The following is a 16,781-nucleotide window of genomic DNA, read 5'->3' as shown; positions in this document are numbered from 1 at the left end:
TGGGAGGCACGTGGGTTCAGACTTGTGTCTTTGTGTGGAAACCCCTGGCTAGGTGCTGGGTGCCATGGTGGGCTCCGGCGCTCACAGGGTCCAACGCTCACCCCTGTCCCAGAAGGACAGAGAGAAAACCCTCCAGAGGCCCTTTGGGATGAGGACCCGAAGGGGGGTTCCCAGAAAAGCTTGAGAAAAATTGTAGGACATTCTGAGAAGCCCATGAGATCTAGCTCTACATGGTCTGATCAAATGATTTGGATCAGGTTTCTTTTCTGTGATAATATTGAAGATGCAAATTCACCTTCATGAGTTACTTTTCCTGGGGTCTCAGGTGGAGAGGGGGTCGTATTCTCTGTACTGACCACCCTGCTGTTCCCCTGCCCTCTGTGCCTGCTACCCTATAGTGCTATTGTCTTGGGGTCTGTTCCTCTCTTCACCTATAACCCAGTACCGGCAGCTCTAGAACTGGGTGAAAGAAGGTAGTCATCATCCAACAGCTGCCAAGATGATGGATGTTCATCGCTAACACAAGCACTACTATCCTGAACTGGGGCTACTTTTGACTTTAAAGACTCAATGGATTGGGCTACTAACCACAAGGTTAGCCGTTTGAGACCACAAGCTGCTTCATGGGAGAAAGTCAGGGGTTTCTCCTCTCGGTAAGAATTACGGTCTCAGAACCAGAAGTGAGTCCATGGCAGGGAGTGTGATTTTGGTTTAGAGACAGATTCTGTTGTGTTCTGTTCAGGGCTCCACACTCTTTTGTTCTCTGTGTCTCCTTAATCCCTTCCCCTGAACACCCCAAAGAGGCAAAACCCTCCTTTTTCTCCTATACTGGTGCTGCCAGCATGCCCTGAACCCCAAATAGGTGTTTCTGGAAGCCAAGGCTCTCAGAGACAACACTGGTACAAAATTTATTTGGGGTTTGGACTGGATTGCGTGTAATAGGAATGAACAGGTCTATGTCAAAGTATCACTTGACTGCTGTAACTGTGTTAAATTAATGTTTGTTTGTTTTACTTCTAAGCACTGAAAACATAAATCCCAAGCACAGATTTCCTTGAAGCTAAAGACATGGTAATTTACTGAAATAGGTACATTGGTATCAATTTCCAACCTTCCTCTTACACATATGTGGTCATGGATCCATCTACTTCATCTGTGAAATTCTATCACAAAGCCCTTTCGATCTATCACATTGGCTCAAAGGAACAGGTTAAGTTATACCTGCTTTCGATACCCATGTAACCCAGGGCATAACTTGATTCCAAATCCTCCTCTGGGTAGCCCAGGGCCAATGGTGAAGTTAATGAGGGACATGATTCAGTCTTTTCTAGTTCACATTTACTTCACTCTGCCTTCCTCAAAAGGATACAGAAATGCTAACCCTGACCCAGGGTCGATATTTGAGGGTTTAGCCAAGGTTGTACTTGGTCTGAAAAGAGGGTTTATGGGACTGCAAAGGATGATGGAGGTCACATCAGAAGAGGAAAGTAGAGTAGGTATCAAGACATAGTTCCATGCAGTCAGTCCCTAGAGCTCAGGGGAAAGCCTGCACATTTCCGGGTCATTGCTGGACACTAGTACAAAAGAATGACACCCTCTGAGACGATGCTTTATACCCCAGGGCAGCAGGATTATGAATGGCCCTCCAAGAAGCTTATCCCCCCAAAGAAATCAAAATCAAGCTTAATCTGGAACCATTCTTTGCAAAAATAAATTTGCTATAAGTAATGTGTGTAAGTGGAGGGGTGGTGTCCTGGACTATTGGGAAGAATTTTTTCCTGAATCTCTTTCTAAGGTTGCTTGATTGGGTCAGAAACTGCTAGTCAAGCAAGTTATAGGTTATAACCATCATTTAGACTTTTATTCACTAAAAAAAAAAATGAGATTACAAGGAGGACTTAGTGGCATTGATGGGTAAGTATGGGACAGCTTGGGTAAGTATGGGGCAGCTAACCACAAGGTCAGCTGTTTAAATCCACAAGCCACTCCAGGAAAAATATGAGGCCGTTTGCTGCTATAAAAATGTACAGTCTCAGACACCCTACTTAGGGTTTCTCTGAGTTGGAATTGACTTGGTGGCAATTGATTTGGTTGGCATTTGTGTTTGATTATACACATACACTTGCATAATTGGTGATTTTAAGAGGCAAAGAAAATTACATCGAATTTGGGACATCCTTTTTATGAACCAAACATTTAGTCCCCTTTTTATGGCTTTCCTACACTCCCGTTTGCCTGTTCCACACACATATACCTATGAAACGTTCCCTAAGACATTGAAAAATGTATCATTTTCTGGCAGCCCAGTGACTTGTGATCACTTTTCTACAGCGCTGGGCTGTATTTCAGAAACAATATTTTGTTTGTGAATTGCTTTGTTGTGGCTGATTTGTCCATTAAGTATTTAGTGTATTATATTGTGCTTTAAAACCTTATAGAGTTTCAAAATCATTTATTTAAAAATTTATTTTCTTCACTCATAAGTGACTGAGATTCTTTTTGCATGGAATCCATCTTATCTATTTAATATCCTTGGATCCAAAATGTCATGGGGTTTATTTCCAAACTCAAAGAGCAGTGCAGGCTGAGAACAGCATGGTTCTTCAACACAGTGCAGTCTGAAGGACAGGGTGTGTGCTTGCTGCCCCACCAACCAGGGGTCAGGAGAGGAACCCACTCCAAGCACCGCAGAGATACTCACCCTTTCCGGAGCACAGTATGCCATCTGCTGATTCACACAAACTCTGGCTTTGTTCTTCTGTCAGGTTACACTTCTGTGGATGCTGGCAGAGTGTGCCAAACCATCCTTGCTCACAAATGCAGTGACCGCAGGAGCATACGCCATGGCCTGTGAGGCAAAGATGGGGAGGGAGAAGGAGACATGCAGGTGGGGGTGTGAGAGGAGGAGGTGGGTGAATAACCAACTGTATTAGAGCTTTGGAATATAGACTTATATAAGCCACAGGATGTAAACAGTCAGTTTTCCAGGTAATTTTTAAAAAGAACTACACAACAGAGCTTTCCTTCACATAATAAACCTGCAAGAAGGGAGCACTGGTGATGGATTCCCAGGGAATAGAAACCTTGGATGAACTTCAAATGAAACGATGCCATCCTGTCTACCTAACACACACGGCCTCATCTGCCTTTCCATCACGATGGCGTCTCAGTGCTATTCTTCACTGTGCAAACCGTGACATCCACACCAGTTTGGGAGGCTCGTCACGTTATCATCGCCTGCAGGGTTTATTGATTGCTCTACTATGGCTTTCTAATAAAAACAAAAGATTCAATTCCACACCAATGGTATCCAGCATTACATTCCTTGACTCTCCACTCACTCATCAAAGGGATGAGTGTAAGTAATGGCATCGTTTGACTTTCATTGGATGAAGGAGACTGGAATTGATATTTGGCAATTTCTGCCTCCCCCCACCCCCCAGCTGTTTTTTCTTTGCTTCGGACACGGCCTCCTGGTTTTTCTGATCCCTCTGTGACCACGATACACTCACTAAGTTGCTTGCTGCCAACACACCATTAGATTGCACCATCTTCCACGATTAACACCTTGCTTCCACTGCACTTTATTTCTTTATCTGGTTTGTGCATTATCTATTATCTCACAGTTAGATCTCTATTCAGTCACGCATTTGATAATTTTTATTGAATATCTATTATGAAAAGAACACAGTATTAGGCACTAGGGGATGCAAGGTAAGTGCTGAGTTGCTAACCACAAACAGCAGTTCAAATCCAGTAGCTTTTCTGTGGGAGAAAGATGAGGCTATTTGCTCCCATAAATTTTCACATTTTCAGAAACCTTACATAGGGCTGTTGTGAGTTGTAGTTGACACCACGGAAGTAGGTGACTTTGTTGCTGTTGTTGTTTTAGGGGATACAAAGTGAAGTATGACGGACAGAGTGCATCTGCCCCATCTAACCCCCATTCAGACCCATCAACCCGTCTAGATATCAGGACACCCAGTGTCTTGACCATTTGCTTTGCCCGAACTTCAAAAGGGAAACTTGCTCCCTCATTCCCCCTCCTCCACTCAACCCAAGGATCAGTCTTTTAAAATGCATTGTTATGATTAATTAACTTAACCCCCCCCCAATGAATCTAAGTAATGTTTTCTCATAACTCATGATCATCTGCAAGCTAAAAGAAAACCAATGGGAAACAAATTCGAAAGAATATAAACTGACCTCTTTCCAGCAGGCTCTTATCCATTTGCTAATAAACTGTGCTTTAATTCATCACAGAGCATTGAAACAAGTAGTATTCCCATTTTACAGTCAGGAAATTCAAGGGCAGCGAGATCAAGTAGCAATTTCTCCCTAACCCCATAATTCATCCACATGGGGATTCTATATCCTCTGCCTAATGCCCATACCATTTTTCCACACCATATTGCATTTGGAAAATAAACAATGATTGCCAATTTGAGATATTCAGAAACCAAACAAGCAAAACAGAATCCACTGCTGTTGAGTTCTTTCTGATGACAGTGCCCCTGTGCATAGAGTAGAACTGCCCCATTGGATGGTCAAAGCTGTAATCTTTATAGACGCAAACACTCTCATCTTTCCCCAGCAGAGCGACTGGCGGGTTCAAACTTTCAACTTCTCAGTTAGTAGCAGAGTTTATTTCCATGCGGGTGGCAAGGCTGTAAATCTTTGCAAGAACACATTGACACATTTTCATCCCATGGAGTGGCTGATAAGTTTGAACAGTCAACCTTCGAGTTGACAGTGAAACTCTTAACCACAGTGTCACCAGGGCTCCTCAATGCCCGTCTTTTGTACCCTGGACACGCTTGATAGCAGCGATTTGACATTCACGGACACTTTCTTCTTAAACCTATCTCCTATATTGACTGACAGGAGCTCTAGTAGCATAATGGTTACATGTTAGGCTGCTAACAACAGGGTCAGCAGTTCAAAATCACCAGTCCCTCAGAGGATGAAGGTGAGGCTTACTACGCATGCAACGATTTGGTGTCAGAAATGCACAAGGGAAGTCCACTCTGTTCTGTGGGGTCACTAAGAGTTGAAATCCACCCAGTGGGACTGTTAGATTGACGTGCATGATGCCCGGCTCTCCTTGCCTTTTCAAAACTCCCCCATCTCTTTCTCTATTCTTTCTGACATCCCCCAAATGTAGATAGATGTATTTGCTTATTTTAATCATCTTCTTTTATCTCCACTTCGTGGGTGGCACAAACCTGAAAGCTTGGCCATTTGAATCCATGCAGCGAAACACTGTGATAAACAAAAACCAACATCTGGTGAGCTACTTCTTTAAGAGGACAGGTATTGCAAACCCGGAGGTGTTCTACTGCGAACCACCTGTGCGGCTCTCCTTGAATGAGAAGTGACTTAAGGGCTATCGGTTTGGTTTGGTTTTAATGTTTATAGAATGAGGTTCACCTATCTTATCCTCCCTCACATTTTGGGCCCTTGCCAAAGAGTCTCAAGTTACTTTTCCAAATGCCTTCTTCTCACCCCTTCTCCTTTTCATATGCTTCTGGGACCAAACTAACTATGCGCCCTGTAGAAGACATTTCCCTTGCCTTCCTGAATGTGTGCACCACCCATGCAAACAAGTCCTTCTTCCTTTTCAAAGTTCAGGGAAAATGATGACATAGCTATGGAGAATTTCCTAATATGATTTCCTAATATCAACTACTGATGTGGTTAGTATCAAAAAACCAGTTTATTATGTGAAACTGCAGTTATGAGAAAATGAGAAGACCACATCAGATTAAAAAATATGGATCATTACTAAATAACTGCCAAATTATATCATTATTTAACTGCCGAGTTAAATTGTTACATTACTCCCAAACCACTGAGAATCATGTTGCTATTGATTGGGGACATTTAATGAGCTCTGACTCACAGTAACCCGATGAACGACAGGAAGAGAGAGCCAGGTCCTATGCCATAGCCACAACTCGGGTTAGGTTGGAGCCCATAGTTGCAACCACTGAGAATCAGTCAAATTGACACATAACCTTAACTACCACGGCCAGTGTTAATTGTTCCTCATGTGTGAGCATCCACCACAGTCATACATACATCATTCATTCCCCCCAAAGTCAGAATTTTCTACCATTACAAAGTATGTTTACTAAATGCAAAGTATCCCAGCAAGATACCCAATGGGATGGTGGATAAGTGAGAGCACATGACCAGGTGCCTCTGCATGGTTCACCTCCACTGTGAAAATGTTGGTCTCACCTGGTGATATGTAGCCATCCATCTAGTAAGTTCATTATTTAATTGTGAATTCCTTGAAAGTAGGAATCCCTTCAGATTCATCTCTGTAGCCTGCACAGTGGCAAGCACACTAGTACAGATATAACAGAGCCTCAAACAAGAACACCTGGTATACATTGAGGTTATTTTAAATGAACGTCCCTCCCATTTCCTGTTCATCCATCCTGACTGAAAGTCATAAAATGGCATGACTTAGGTTAAAAACAGAAAACGAAAACGTTGAACCCAGGAGATGTTTACAGATGATGAACACGCTGTTGCTAGAGTCTGTTCAGTAAATTTAGAGAATTCGTGTTCCCCGCAAGCCTCTGTCTTCTGTAATGTGGATGACTATGTGGGCCTGCCGACTGCTCAACCACAGGTCACCTGCACAGTCTGCTTCTAGAGATTAGGGCCTTGGAAACTTTAGGGGGCAATCAGGTGCTGGCCTCTAGGGTCCCTATCTGTCACAATTTATTCTATGGCAATTGGGGGGGGGGATGAGTTGTCTATACAATGAAGTGTTAATTAACAGATTATATCTTGATTTTGACAATAAAACCAAAGCCCACCTAAAGCGTAAGTATCCTTTAACAGTTCAACTAGAAGCTGCCTATCTTTGGACGCAAGTCATCTGGGGTACAAGAAATGTAAAAAACAAGACGTTCTAGCACCAGTCCCAGTAAAATGTGGACGATTTAAATGTTCACATTTCTTACAGACTGTGGGTGAATGAGGTAACTGATATCAATCTGGCATAAATTGAGTTTAAAGAAAACTACATGGAATCATTTCGTCTGTAATGCACGGAAAGGTATATTGCCTTTGAATTATGATATCATTGAGAACAACTGACTTTGCAACAGGAAGTAATTTAATATAAGTTTTTATGTGCAAGGAAAGAGATTTGTTTTTCATTGATGAGCTCATTTGCCACATCTTTCCACAAGGTTAGGTTGGCATCTAGCCCAGACAATGGCCAAAATGCATTGTTTAAATATTTTGATTTGCCATTTATATGTCTTGCCTTTGAATATTTAAATGTTTTAAATAAACAAAAAAAAGTTGAAACACTTCTTTTTTTTCTAAGCTTTTCAAAATGTAGTCATCCATTCAAGAAATATGTATTGTGTACCTATTAACTGCCAGGAACTGGGCAAGGAGTTTGGGACATAGTAATGAACAGAATAAGCATCAATGGGTTCTCATCAATAGTCTTCCGGGGGAGAAGAGAGTAACGCCAAGTGAATGAATTGACATGGGGTAAGAGAAGATTAAGGGGGTGGCAGTCACATCAACAAGGACCTCTGTTGGTACAATGGTTAAGCGCTTAACTAGTCAACTAAAAGTTGACTGATTGCACTTACCGTGGCTCCCAGCAATCTACCCATGTGAAGTTCGCTGTGGTTGCTCTTAGGGGCGGGTGAGTAGGTTCCAACCCATAGTGACCTGATGCACAACGGAACGACACACGGGCTGTCCTGTGCCACCTTCACATTTGCTCCTCTGCCAGGGCCCATCATTGCAGCCACTGGAGGACCTGTCTCTTTTTACTGCCCCTCCACTTTATCAAACAGGACGTCCTCCTCCAGGGCCAGGTCTCTCCTGGTGACATGTCCAAAGTATCTCAGACTGTCACACCATCTTTGCCTCCCTCTCAGAAACATTGTACTGTACTCCCTCCAAAACATATCAGTTTGTCCTTTTAGCAGCCCGTGGGACTTTCAATAGTCTTCTCCAGCACCACAGTTCAAATGCACCCAGTCTTCTTTAGTCTTCCTGATTCAAGGTCTAACTTTCACAGGCATAGGAGGCAATGGAAAATAGCAATGTTTGTGTCAGGCACACCTTAGTCCTCACAGTAACATCTTGGCTTTTCAGGGGTCTTGTGCAGCAGATTTACCTAATCCAGCAAGTCTTTTGGTCTCTTGACTGTTGCTTCCATGAGCATTGATTGTGGATCCATGCAAGACAAAATCCTTAATAACATCAACCTTTTCTGTATTTATCATACTGATAAATGGAGATTTATCATCATGAAGATTTATCAAAATGAAGATTACAGCCTAGGAAATCCTAGGTCCAGTTCTACTCTGTAGTACTGGCTTTGTTGTTGTTGTTTTCTTTTAATAAGTAGGCATTGAGTCGACAGCGCCCAACAACAGTATGGCAACAGTGAGAACACACTTAGTAAAGGTAATCAGGAACGGGCTCAGTGACACTCACGGGCCGAGCAGGAGCTAGACTGCCTGCGTTAGAAGAGCAGACCTTCTGCTGTGAGTTGCTTTCCGGAGGGGTTGGGTACTTCCGGCTCTTGGCGACCCTCTGGACAGCAGAACGGTGCACTGCCCTCTGCTGAATTATCTTCAGATTGTTCCCATGCTGGAGCCTCTTCTGCAGCCGCTGTGTCAGCCCATCTCCTCGAGGGTCTTTCTTTTTTTTTGCTGTCCCTCTAGTTTACCCAGTATGACATCCGCTCCAGGGACTGGCCTCGCCTCTGAACATGTCTGTCGGGCTTCCTTCTAAGAAGCATGCTGGTTATGCCTCTTTCAAGACAGATGTGTGTGTGTGTGTGTGTGTTTCTTCTTTTTCTGGCAGCCACGGTTCTTCCCATTTTCTTGGCCGGTACCATAATTCACATGCATAGCTTCTCCTTCCGTCTTCTGTGACAGCGGAAATGAAGGGTAGAAGGAGTGTAGGGCACCTGACCCTCCATTCCTGGAATGATAACCTGTGGAATTGGGTAAGTGCTGATTACCTTAACTGGCACATTTAAGAATTCAGGAAAGGGGGCTTGTGTTTTTAAGATGTCATTGGAAGACAAACTCACGTCTGCCTGTATGTTCTAGGAAAGTCGCCCAAATCAAAAGGTTGGCAGTGTGAACCCGCGCAGTGCCTTTGTAGAAGAAAGACCGGCAATCTGATTCTGTACAGATAACAGGCAAGAAGAACCCTTTGAGGACAGCTCTCTGTACTCGGCTAAATGGAGTTGCTATGAAGAGCGATTGAGTGGACAGTGCACGAGAACCCCGGGGCTGAGGAAGGACTTGGCTGAGTCAGTGGTCCGAGGCCTCTTCATCACCAAAAAACTAGTTGTGACTGGAGTCACTGAATTCACTCTCAGGCAGTCAAATTTCCTTCGGCTTGCAGCTCTGTGCTAAAGAACTCCCTGAAGAAATGTGAACTGATTGTGTAATTAAGAGGTGGTTCTTCATTATCCCTCCTGTTTCATAAATTGGACTCCTGGGCAGCTATTCCAGGAGCACAGATGAAGGAATAGAAGTAATAGGAGTCCCTTCTTAGTCTCACCCTGTGTATATGGAGGAATGACACTGCTCAAGTGCATTAGAATTAAACACTCGTGAGCCAACATGTAAATATCCTTTGTCAAACATTAAATACACAGCATACGCAGAGTGAACCGAGTTTGAAGACTCGTTTCTACAAAGAACATGCCTTTCTCGTCCTGAGTTGGTTAGGATCAAATCACGCATTTATAGATGACCCAGCATTTCCTTTTTAACAGGGCTGTTCACGAATTGCCTGTCACCAGCAGACAGGACTTTGTGAATGGGACAGTGAAATGAAAAACAGTCTTACACTCTTACTCCTTTTCCTTTTCTCCTAATTTTTGGTGGACTTGAGTCAAAGGCAGTGAGTCAAAGGCAGAGATGGTTTTGGAAGCATCTTCAGGTTACAATTTTGGAGTAATCAAAATGGAACTGCTTATACTGATGCAGTTACATTCACCTTTGAGTGCAATTGTTAATGTACCCCACCTTCTAGGATCTGTCTAATATTTGGTTTGTTGGGAAACACCAATGGCTATTTGCTCACATGCAGCTGCTGATTCGAAGGCTTATGGGTGTTTGGGTGAGAGTTAGTTATTTGTTTGCAAAAATCCTCAGTCAGCTCTTGGTCTTGAGTCAGGGAGCTACACGGAGTGCTCAGGCCCCATGCTGGGAATTGAAGGGTTCCAGCTCATTCTGTCCTGATGACTGTATGACTCAGACTCTAGTGGGGAACTTGATTAGTAAGTCCTCCATGTGGTTCTCCTCTTGAACCACTTCACAGGGAGAATGTCAACATGCTCCAACACTCATCTGAGTAAAATCATGCCACCATCGATTGCCATGTGAGGCTGAGAGGAAGGGCTTTGAATACAACCCCGAAAGATGTGGAAATACTTCTCTCTCTGTCTCACTCTTGGAATTATAGATCCTAACTTTTTTCAAAACATTTTGCAGCTGGTGTTTCAGGAGGCCTGGGACCTGTACATTGTTTGGGCTGGCCATGTGCACTTCAACTTGTTCCCCTCCACTTCTGCCTACCCCTTTTCACTTCACAGAGCGGCCAGGGCACATTGCATTCATTCATTTTCATTGCCCTCACTAGGAGGGAGAGTGGGCACCATCCTTCTTATTGTGTGTGTGAGTGAAGAAGCAGAGACAACAAACAACTTTCCAAAACCAGGTGAGGACTAGTAGGATGTAGCCAACACTTACAACCGAGTCTGCCCACACCTGGGATTCCCAGTCACCGTGCCCCACGACAGTGCTTCTCTGCTGCTCAAAGAAAATGGTGACCGGTTTTACTGACCTACTTACATATTGTATGAACAGATGCATAAAAGCACTTACACACAGACACGCATCAAAATAACTAAGAACACTATAGGATGTAACTAGACTTTCTCTACACAAATTATAAAACAGACAAAGAAAATTCAAACAGATTTCAATAAGAATATAAAGGTTTTAGGCCTCAAAGAATAAAGACTTATAAAAAGAAATACAACAAACTGTCAACAGGTAAGGAGCCCTGGTGGGGTAGTGGATTTGTGTTGGGCTACTAACTGGAAGTTCAGCAGTTCAAAACCAGGAACCACTCAGCAGGAAAAAGACGAGGTTTTCACTCCTTGTAAGGCTTTACAGTCTTGGAAATCCACATCGGAAGTTCTACTATGTTTTTTGATTTGTTAGGAGTCAGATTTGACTTTATGGCAGAGAACTTGGTTTGGTTTTTGAATCATCATTTTTAGATTATTTTTGAATTACAGACCTGTACTTTGTTTTTATATTTTCTATATATACTCTTTTATCATGGTTTATGTTAATATACAGTCCAGACATCTAAAAATGAACAAAGTCAAATAAATGGAGGTAAAATCATCTACATTATCAATTTGTTTATCAATGATAAAGGAGTAAGTAGTTCAAGAACTCAGGGAAAAATGCTTTCTTGGAATTTAGAAAGTTCTCTAAATACAAGAAAATGAAATAAAAATATTTATCTGATATGTATAGTATGTTTCCAACTCTGGGCCTTTGCTTAGCCTTTTTAGATCTGAAATGCTCTTTATATTCAATATCAAAATAGTCAAGTATTACCTGTTCAAGGACCAAGTAAAATTGAAATTTAAACTCCAACTTAAAAAATTCTCTGCTCCAAGAGTAAAAGAAAGTTGGAGTTGATCTATTTCTCCATTTCTCTGTGTCTCTATTTCATATATTCCTGTATACCCACCGCTAGTGTAATGGTTGATTTCTAATAACTGTCTTTGAATAAATATCTTTGAGTAAATGATCAAATTATGAGAGCCATAACTAAAGTTCAAAACAAAGAAATAAAGAGAGATAATATCCACAATAATGATAGATTTGAAGAAAAGAGAGGCACAAGGACACTTATAATACACTGTCACAGTGCTATCAGGAAGCCATTATAATATTGAGGAAATTAAAAAATAATTTCAGAAATCTTTCCTAGAAAAATATGAGGAGCTGATGCCAGGGGCTTAAGTGGAGAGCATATGTTTTGAGAATGATGAGGGCAATGAATGTACAAATGTGCTTTACACCATGGGTGTATGTATGGATTGTGACAAGAGTTGTATGAGCCCCTAGTAAAAATTATTTAAAAAATAAAAGAAAGAAATCTTTCCTAGACTATATGAATGGAAGATGCATCTGCAAGAATGCAGAAGCAAAGTTAATGAAAGGCAGGTGAAAGGCACAAATCCACCCTACGCTCAATTTTCTCCAGCTGTATCAACTGTGAAGAAATTCGTTTCCCATTGCCAAGTGGCAGCAATTGGTACAGAAAAGCAAAGGCTTCCTTCCCATGCGCTTGCTCAAATCACACATGGGATTTGACCTTGAGGCTATGCTGCTCTCTAGTCAGGTCATTTACTCGTGGTTTTCTAGTACATGCCTGCATGTGAAACTCCTCAGGGATCTTTTTTTGCCCCTGCCTCCCTCACGAACCCTTACACTGACCGATGTCTCCCTTCACCCACTTTGTTCCTCCTCAGGGAAATTTTACACTCAACCAAGCATTTGGATTGGTCCTTGATACCAGTTTCTCCAGAAGAATATCAGAAAAAACCCTCCTCCTGGCAGCAGACATTCATCTCTTTGGGAGTCCTGGTGACAATGCTTTAAGACGACCACTCATGTTGTTGCCTGGTGATTACCATCTCCACAGAAAATATGGTCCAGATGCATAGGTATGAGGGTAACATGATGTGGATATATCTCTATAAGTATATGAAAGGATTTCAAAAAGTTCTGGGTAAATCCCATTATATGTATACAAGGGGGTACACCAACAAAAATCAGAATTGCACTGGGCAAAACAGAACTTTTATAGTACACATTTTCCCCACTTGGCAAGTAACAAGCAACTCACTCTGGGTTAGTGCACCCAGTGGTGTCAACTGGGATGGTTCACTCTGGTCACAGTTAATTTTTTTCATAAAAGCAGTATCACTTGAATCTCATTTTTTGTGATGGCCAATTTAAGAGAACAGTGTGCAGCTGTGAAATTTAGTTTCCTGCTCAGGAAAAATTCTGCAAACACTGTTGTGATGTTGAACAGCTTACAAGGGCAGTGCTATGGGAAAAACCCACGTGTATGAATGGTTTTCTCATTTCAAACAAGTTGATTGATGGCAAGCCTAGTGTTGGACATCCGTCAACTTCCTGAATGGATGAAAATGTTGACTCCTAGTGTATTTAGAATTCATTCCACCAGGTCAGAGTGTTAGCCAAGTTTTTTTATTTAGAGGTTCTGAAAAGATTGCATTACTGTGCGGGGAGCGTGGGGGGCAGGGAAGGCCTGATATGTGGCAGATGGGGACTGGTTTGCCATCACAATGAGCCTGCACACACAGCCATCTCAGTGTGCCAGTTTTGGGCAAAAGAAAAATCATTCCTTGTGTCCCACACATCTTACTCACCTCACTTTGTGAAACTTCTTTTTGTTTCCATGAATGTAGAAGGACATGAAAAGACAGGAATATGACAACATTGAAGAGGTTAAGGGGGAAAGAAAACATACGAGAAAAGTGCAGTCCGCCATCCAAATAGATGAGTTTGAAAACTGTTTCCAAGAATGGAGTCACCGATTTGACAAACATACTAAGTGTAGTGAAGAGGATTTTGAAGGTGATAAAGTCATTAAAAAAATTAAATGTATAACTTTGAAAGAAGTCCTATTTATTTGGGGTACTCCCTCGTGTGTGTGTGTGTGTGTGTGTGTGTGTGTGTGTACATACATCTATAATGTAATCATCTTCCTAGAATCATCCTTCTCTGCCCTCTCTATGCCATGTCACTGACTTACACTCAAATATAAAGATGCTCACTGAGTGAATCATAAGAAGAGCAAATGAAATAATCAGTAGGATGTGCAAAAATATGTGCATAGGTTCTAGTGCAAAAAAAAAAAAGAGGCAGAATTTGAGGCCCTGCAACATTACCTGATTTGACTTCTGTGAATCTGATGTAAGTGTAACAAATGATGTAACCTATACAGGCAGTCTTTTAAAGTTTTAGTATCTTCCTTACCAAAAATCTTACAAGGAGCTTATTCTAAGATCAAAGGGAATTTTAGGAATAATATAAAATATTTTCAAAGAAAATTTCTAAGACTTGTTTTGTTTACATACTTGAAATGATTAATAAATACATTTAATAAGTTTTAAAACATGAATTGAAATGCATAAATGCTCTCTTACCACTGATTATGTAATTTTAGGAAAAGTCTGACTTGGAGAGTATGGGTCCAATTATAATGCTGAACGATTTTGTCCTTATCTTGATATGATCTGAATGGTAGTGTCTAGGAAGTCCTCTTCCTTGGCTACAGTGGAGCAGCAGTAACGTTGCCACCACTTGAAAATTACATTAATCTTCTGATATTGAAATTCTATGATTGCACACACATTGCCTTAGCTCCATGTACTAATGTCCTAACCAACTGTCATCAATTCAATTCTAATGTGGAACAATCCTATAAGACAGCAAAGAGTGGCTCGTTTGAGTTTCCAAGATTATGAAACTTCATGGGGTGTTCTTTCTGATGTGGTTCTCATTACAATGCTCATCAAGGCTGTTTGCCATTCAACCCAATAAAACAATGTGACCTAAGAATGAAACTTACGCTTCCACCTCCTCTCTTCCCACCCAGCACTTGCCCTACTACCTCCATTAAACTACAACTGGCCCACGTGACAGCCTCAAATCCCTTCAGTATACATCTGTGTAGCCCTCCCCCTGGCAATTCTGAGCACCCAACCATGCATACCCTCTCCATCCCTGGATGCCACCTGCACAAGTTCCACTGGACTTCACCCCACCAGTGCCTCCAATGCACAGCACATGCCCACCTTGGCACTCGATCATTCTCTTGGCTGCACACCTTGCTCTTGCCCATGCTAGCTACAACACTTTGCGTCAAAGTGAAGATCCAATCCAAACAGCAACATTTTTGAATAAAATATTTTTGCTATTTTTATAACTTCTTTTTAATTAGTTCTAACCTTTCTTTCTTCCCCTTTTTTAAAAAAATAAATGTTTGTGATATTTTCAAGATGATCCTTTCTTTGTTTTCTCTTTTTAAATGTTTCCTTATTTTCTCTTCTCAGTCTCTTCTTCCATCTCCTGTCTTCCTCAACTTGTTTTGAGATTTCTATTATTCCTCTAGTGCATCACTTTAAGGAGTTAACTACACCACATGGCCCAACCTCCCTACAATGTCCAGACTCAAAGCAAATTGGTGGAAATGAGCAGGCTCTGGAACTTCCATAAAAAATAATTTAGAAGAATGATGGTCTTGTACTTTCATAGGATAGAGAAAGAGTTCATAGGAATAAAGAAAATCCTAGAAAAAAATGAGAAACATTATCCAAGCAAAAGGAACCCAAAAGGCAAAGATTAAGACAGCAGAATCCCACAACATTATGAAAGAACAGAGTAATATAACTGAAGGAGTGTAAAGCCAAATTAGTGAGCTTAAAGACAAATCTGGTGACTATAATCTACAAGAAGAACCATCAACAAAAAGGGCACAGAGTGAAGAGAACCGAAGAACTACATGGGACTATCAAGAGGAACAATTTATATCTCATTGGGAGTCCAGAACACAAACAAACAAAAGTCCACAGAGACAATTGTTCAAGAAATCTAGGAATAAAATTTCCATAACAGTAAAAAAAGGGGGACATAACTGGTTGTTGTTGTCAGTTCTGCCTCACAGCAACCCTATGTACAACAAAAGGAAACACCACCTGATGCCTCCTGCACCATCCTCACAATGCTTCTTCTGTTTGAGCCCTCTCTTGCAGCCCCTGTATCAATCCATCTGGTTGGAGACCTTCTTCTTTTACACTGCTCCTTGACTTTATCAAGCAAAATATCCTTCTCCATTGACTTGTCAATGTTGACAGCATGTCCAAAGTTTGTGAGACGAAATCTCACTATCTTTGCCTCTAAGGAACACTCTGACTGTACTTCCATGACAGATTTATTTGTTCTTCCCATCCAGGAAGCTGTGAAAAGTCCAAAATTGGATAGCCCCAAAGAAAAAGACTGCAACACATTATAGGAAAATTCTTCAATACTAAAGTCAAGGAAAGAGTTCTAGGAGCATCCAGGAAAAAAGGACAGTCACATACATAGGAAAACTGGTAAGTATAAGCTTAGATTTCTCTGCAGAAACCATGCTGGCAAGAACACAATAGAGTTATCTTCAAGCCTTGAAGACCCCAGACACTATATCTTTTGATAGCTGGGCACCATCAGCTTTCTTCACCACATTTGCTTATGCTCCCATTTTGTCTTCAGCAATCGTGTCGGGAAGGTGAGCATTACAGAATGCTGGATTGTTAGAACAAAGTGTTCTTGAGTTGAGGGAGTACTTGAGTTGAAGCCCAATGTCCATCTGCTACCTTAATTCTTAACATATAGGTATGAGTACATAGCTCTAGTCCCCTCTCATTATGTATTTATTTACATATGTACATGCCTATATTTAGATCTCTGTAACTTCCCTTTGCCTTCTGGTTCTTTCCTCTATTTCCTTTTATTTTCCTCTTGTCCCACTATTATGTTCAGGTTTAGTAATTCCTCACTGCTACATTGCCATTGAATAGCCCCACTAGGAATCCTATTCTCTTCTTTCCATTGATTTTAGTTCACTTGTTTTCCCCTTGTCCCTGGGTTGGTTCCCCCCCCCCC

The 16,781-nt window shown here is 41.6% G+C and overlaps 1 protein-coding gene across 1 annotated transcript in view; it reads right to left on the bottom strand.

Annotated features, from left to right (window-relative positions):
- Nucleotides 1–16,781, bottom strand: part of ITGBL1 (integrin subunit beta like 1) — a 361,063-nt gene that overhangs the window by 5,508 nt on the left and 338,774 nt on the right. Inside the window, exon 9 of the mRNA XM_004704285.3 lies at nucleotides 2,702–2,848. Within this exon, the coding sequence (XP_004704342.1) occupies nucleotides 2,702–2,848 (147 nt within the window). The remainder of the gene's footprint in view (nucleotides 1–2,701; nucleotides 2,849–16,781) is intronic.

The sequence above is a fragment of the Echinops telfairi genome, unplaced genomic scaffold (assembly GCF_000313985.2).
Source record: "Echinops telfairi isolate 266 unplaced genomic scaffold, ASM31398v2 ScPeMD7_7467;HRSCAF=8505_0, whole genome shotgun sequence".
NCBI classification, from domain to species: domain Eukaryota; kingdom Metazoa; phylum Chordata; class Mammalia; order Afrosoricida; family Tenrecidae; genus Echinops; species Echinops telfairi.
The sequence above is the reverse complement of the archived record's forward strand: the minus strand, read 5'-3'. Positions and strand labels throughout refer to the sequence as shown.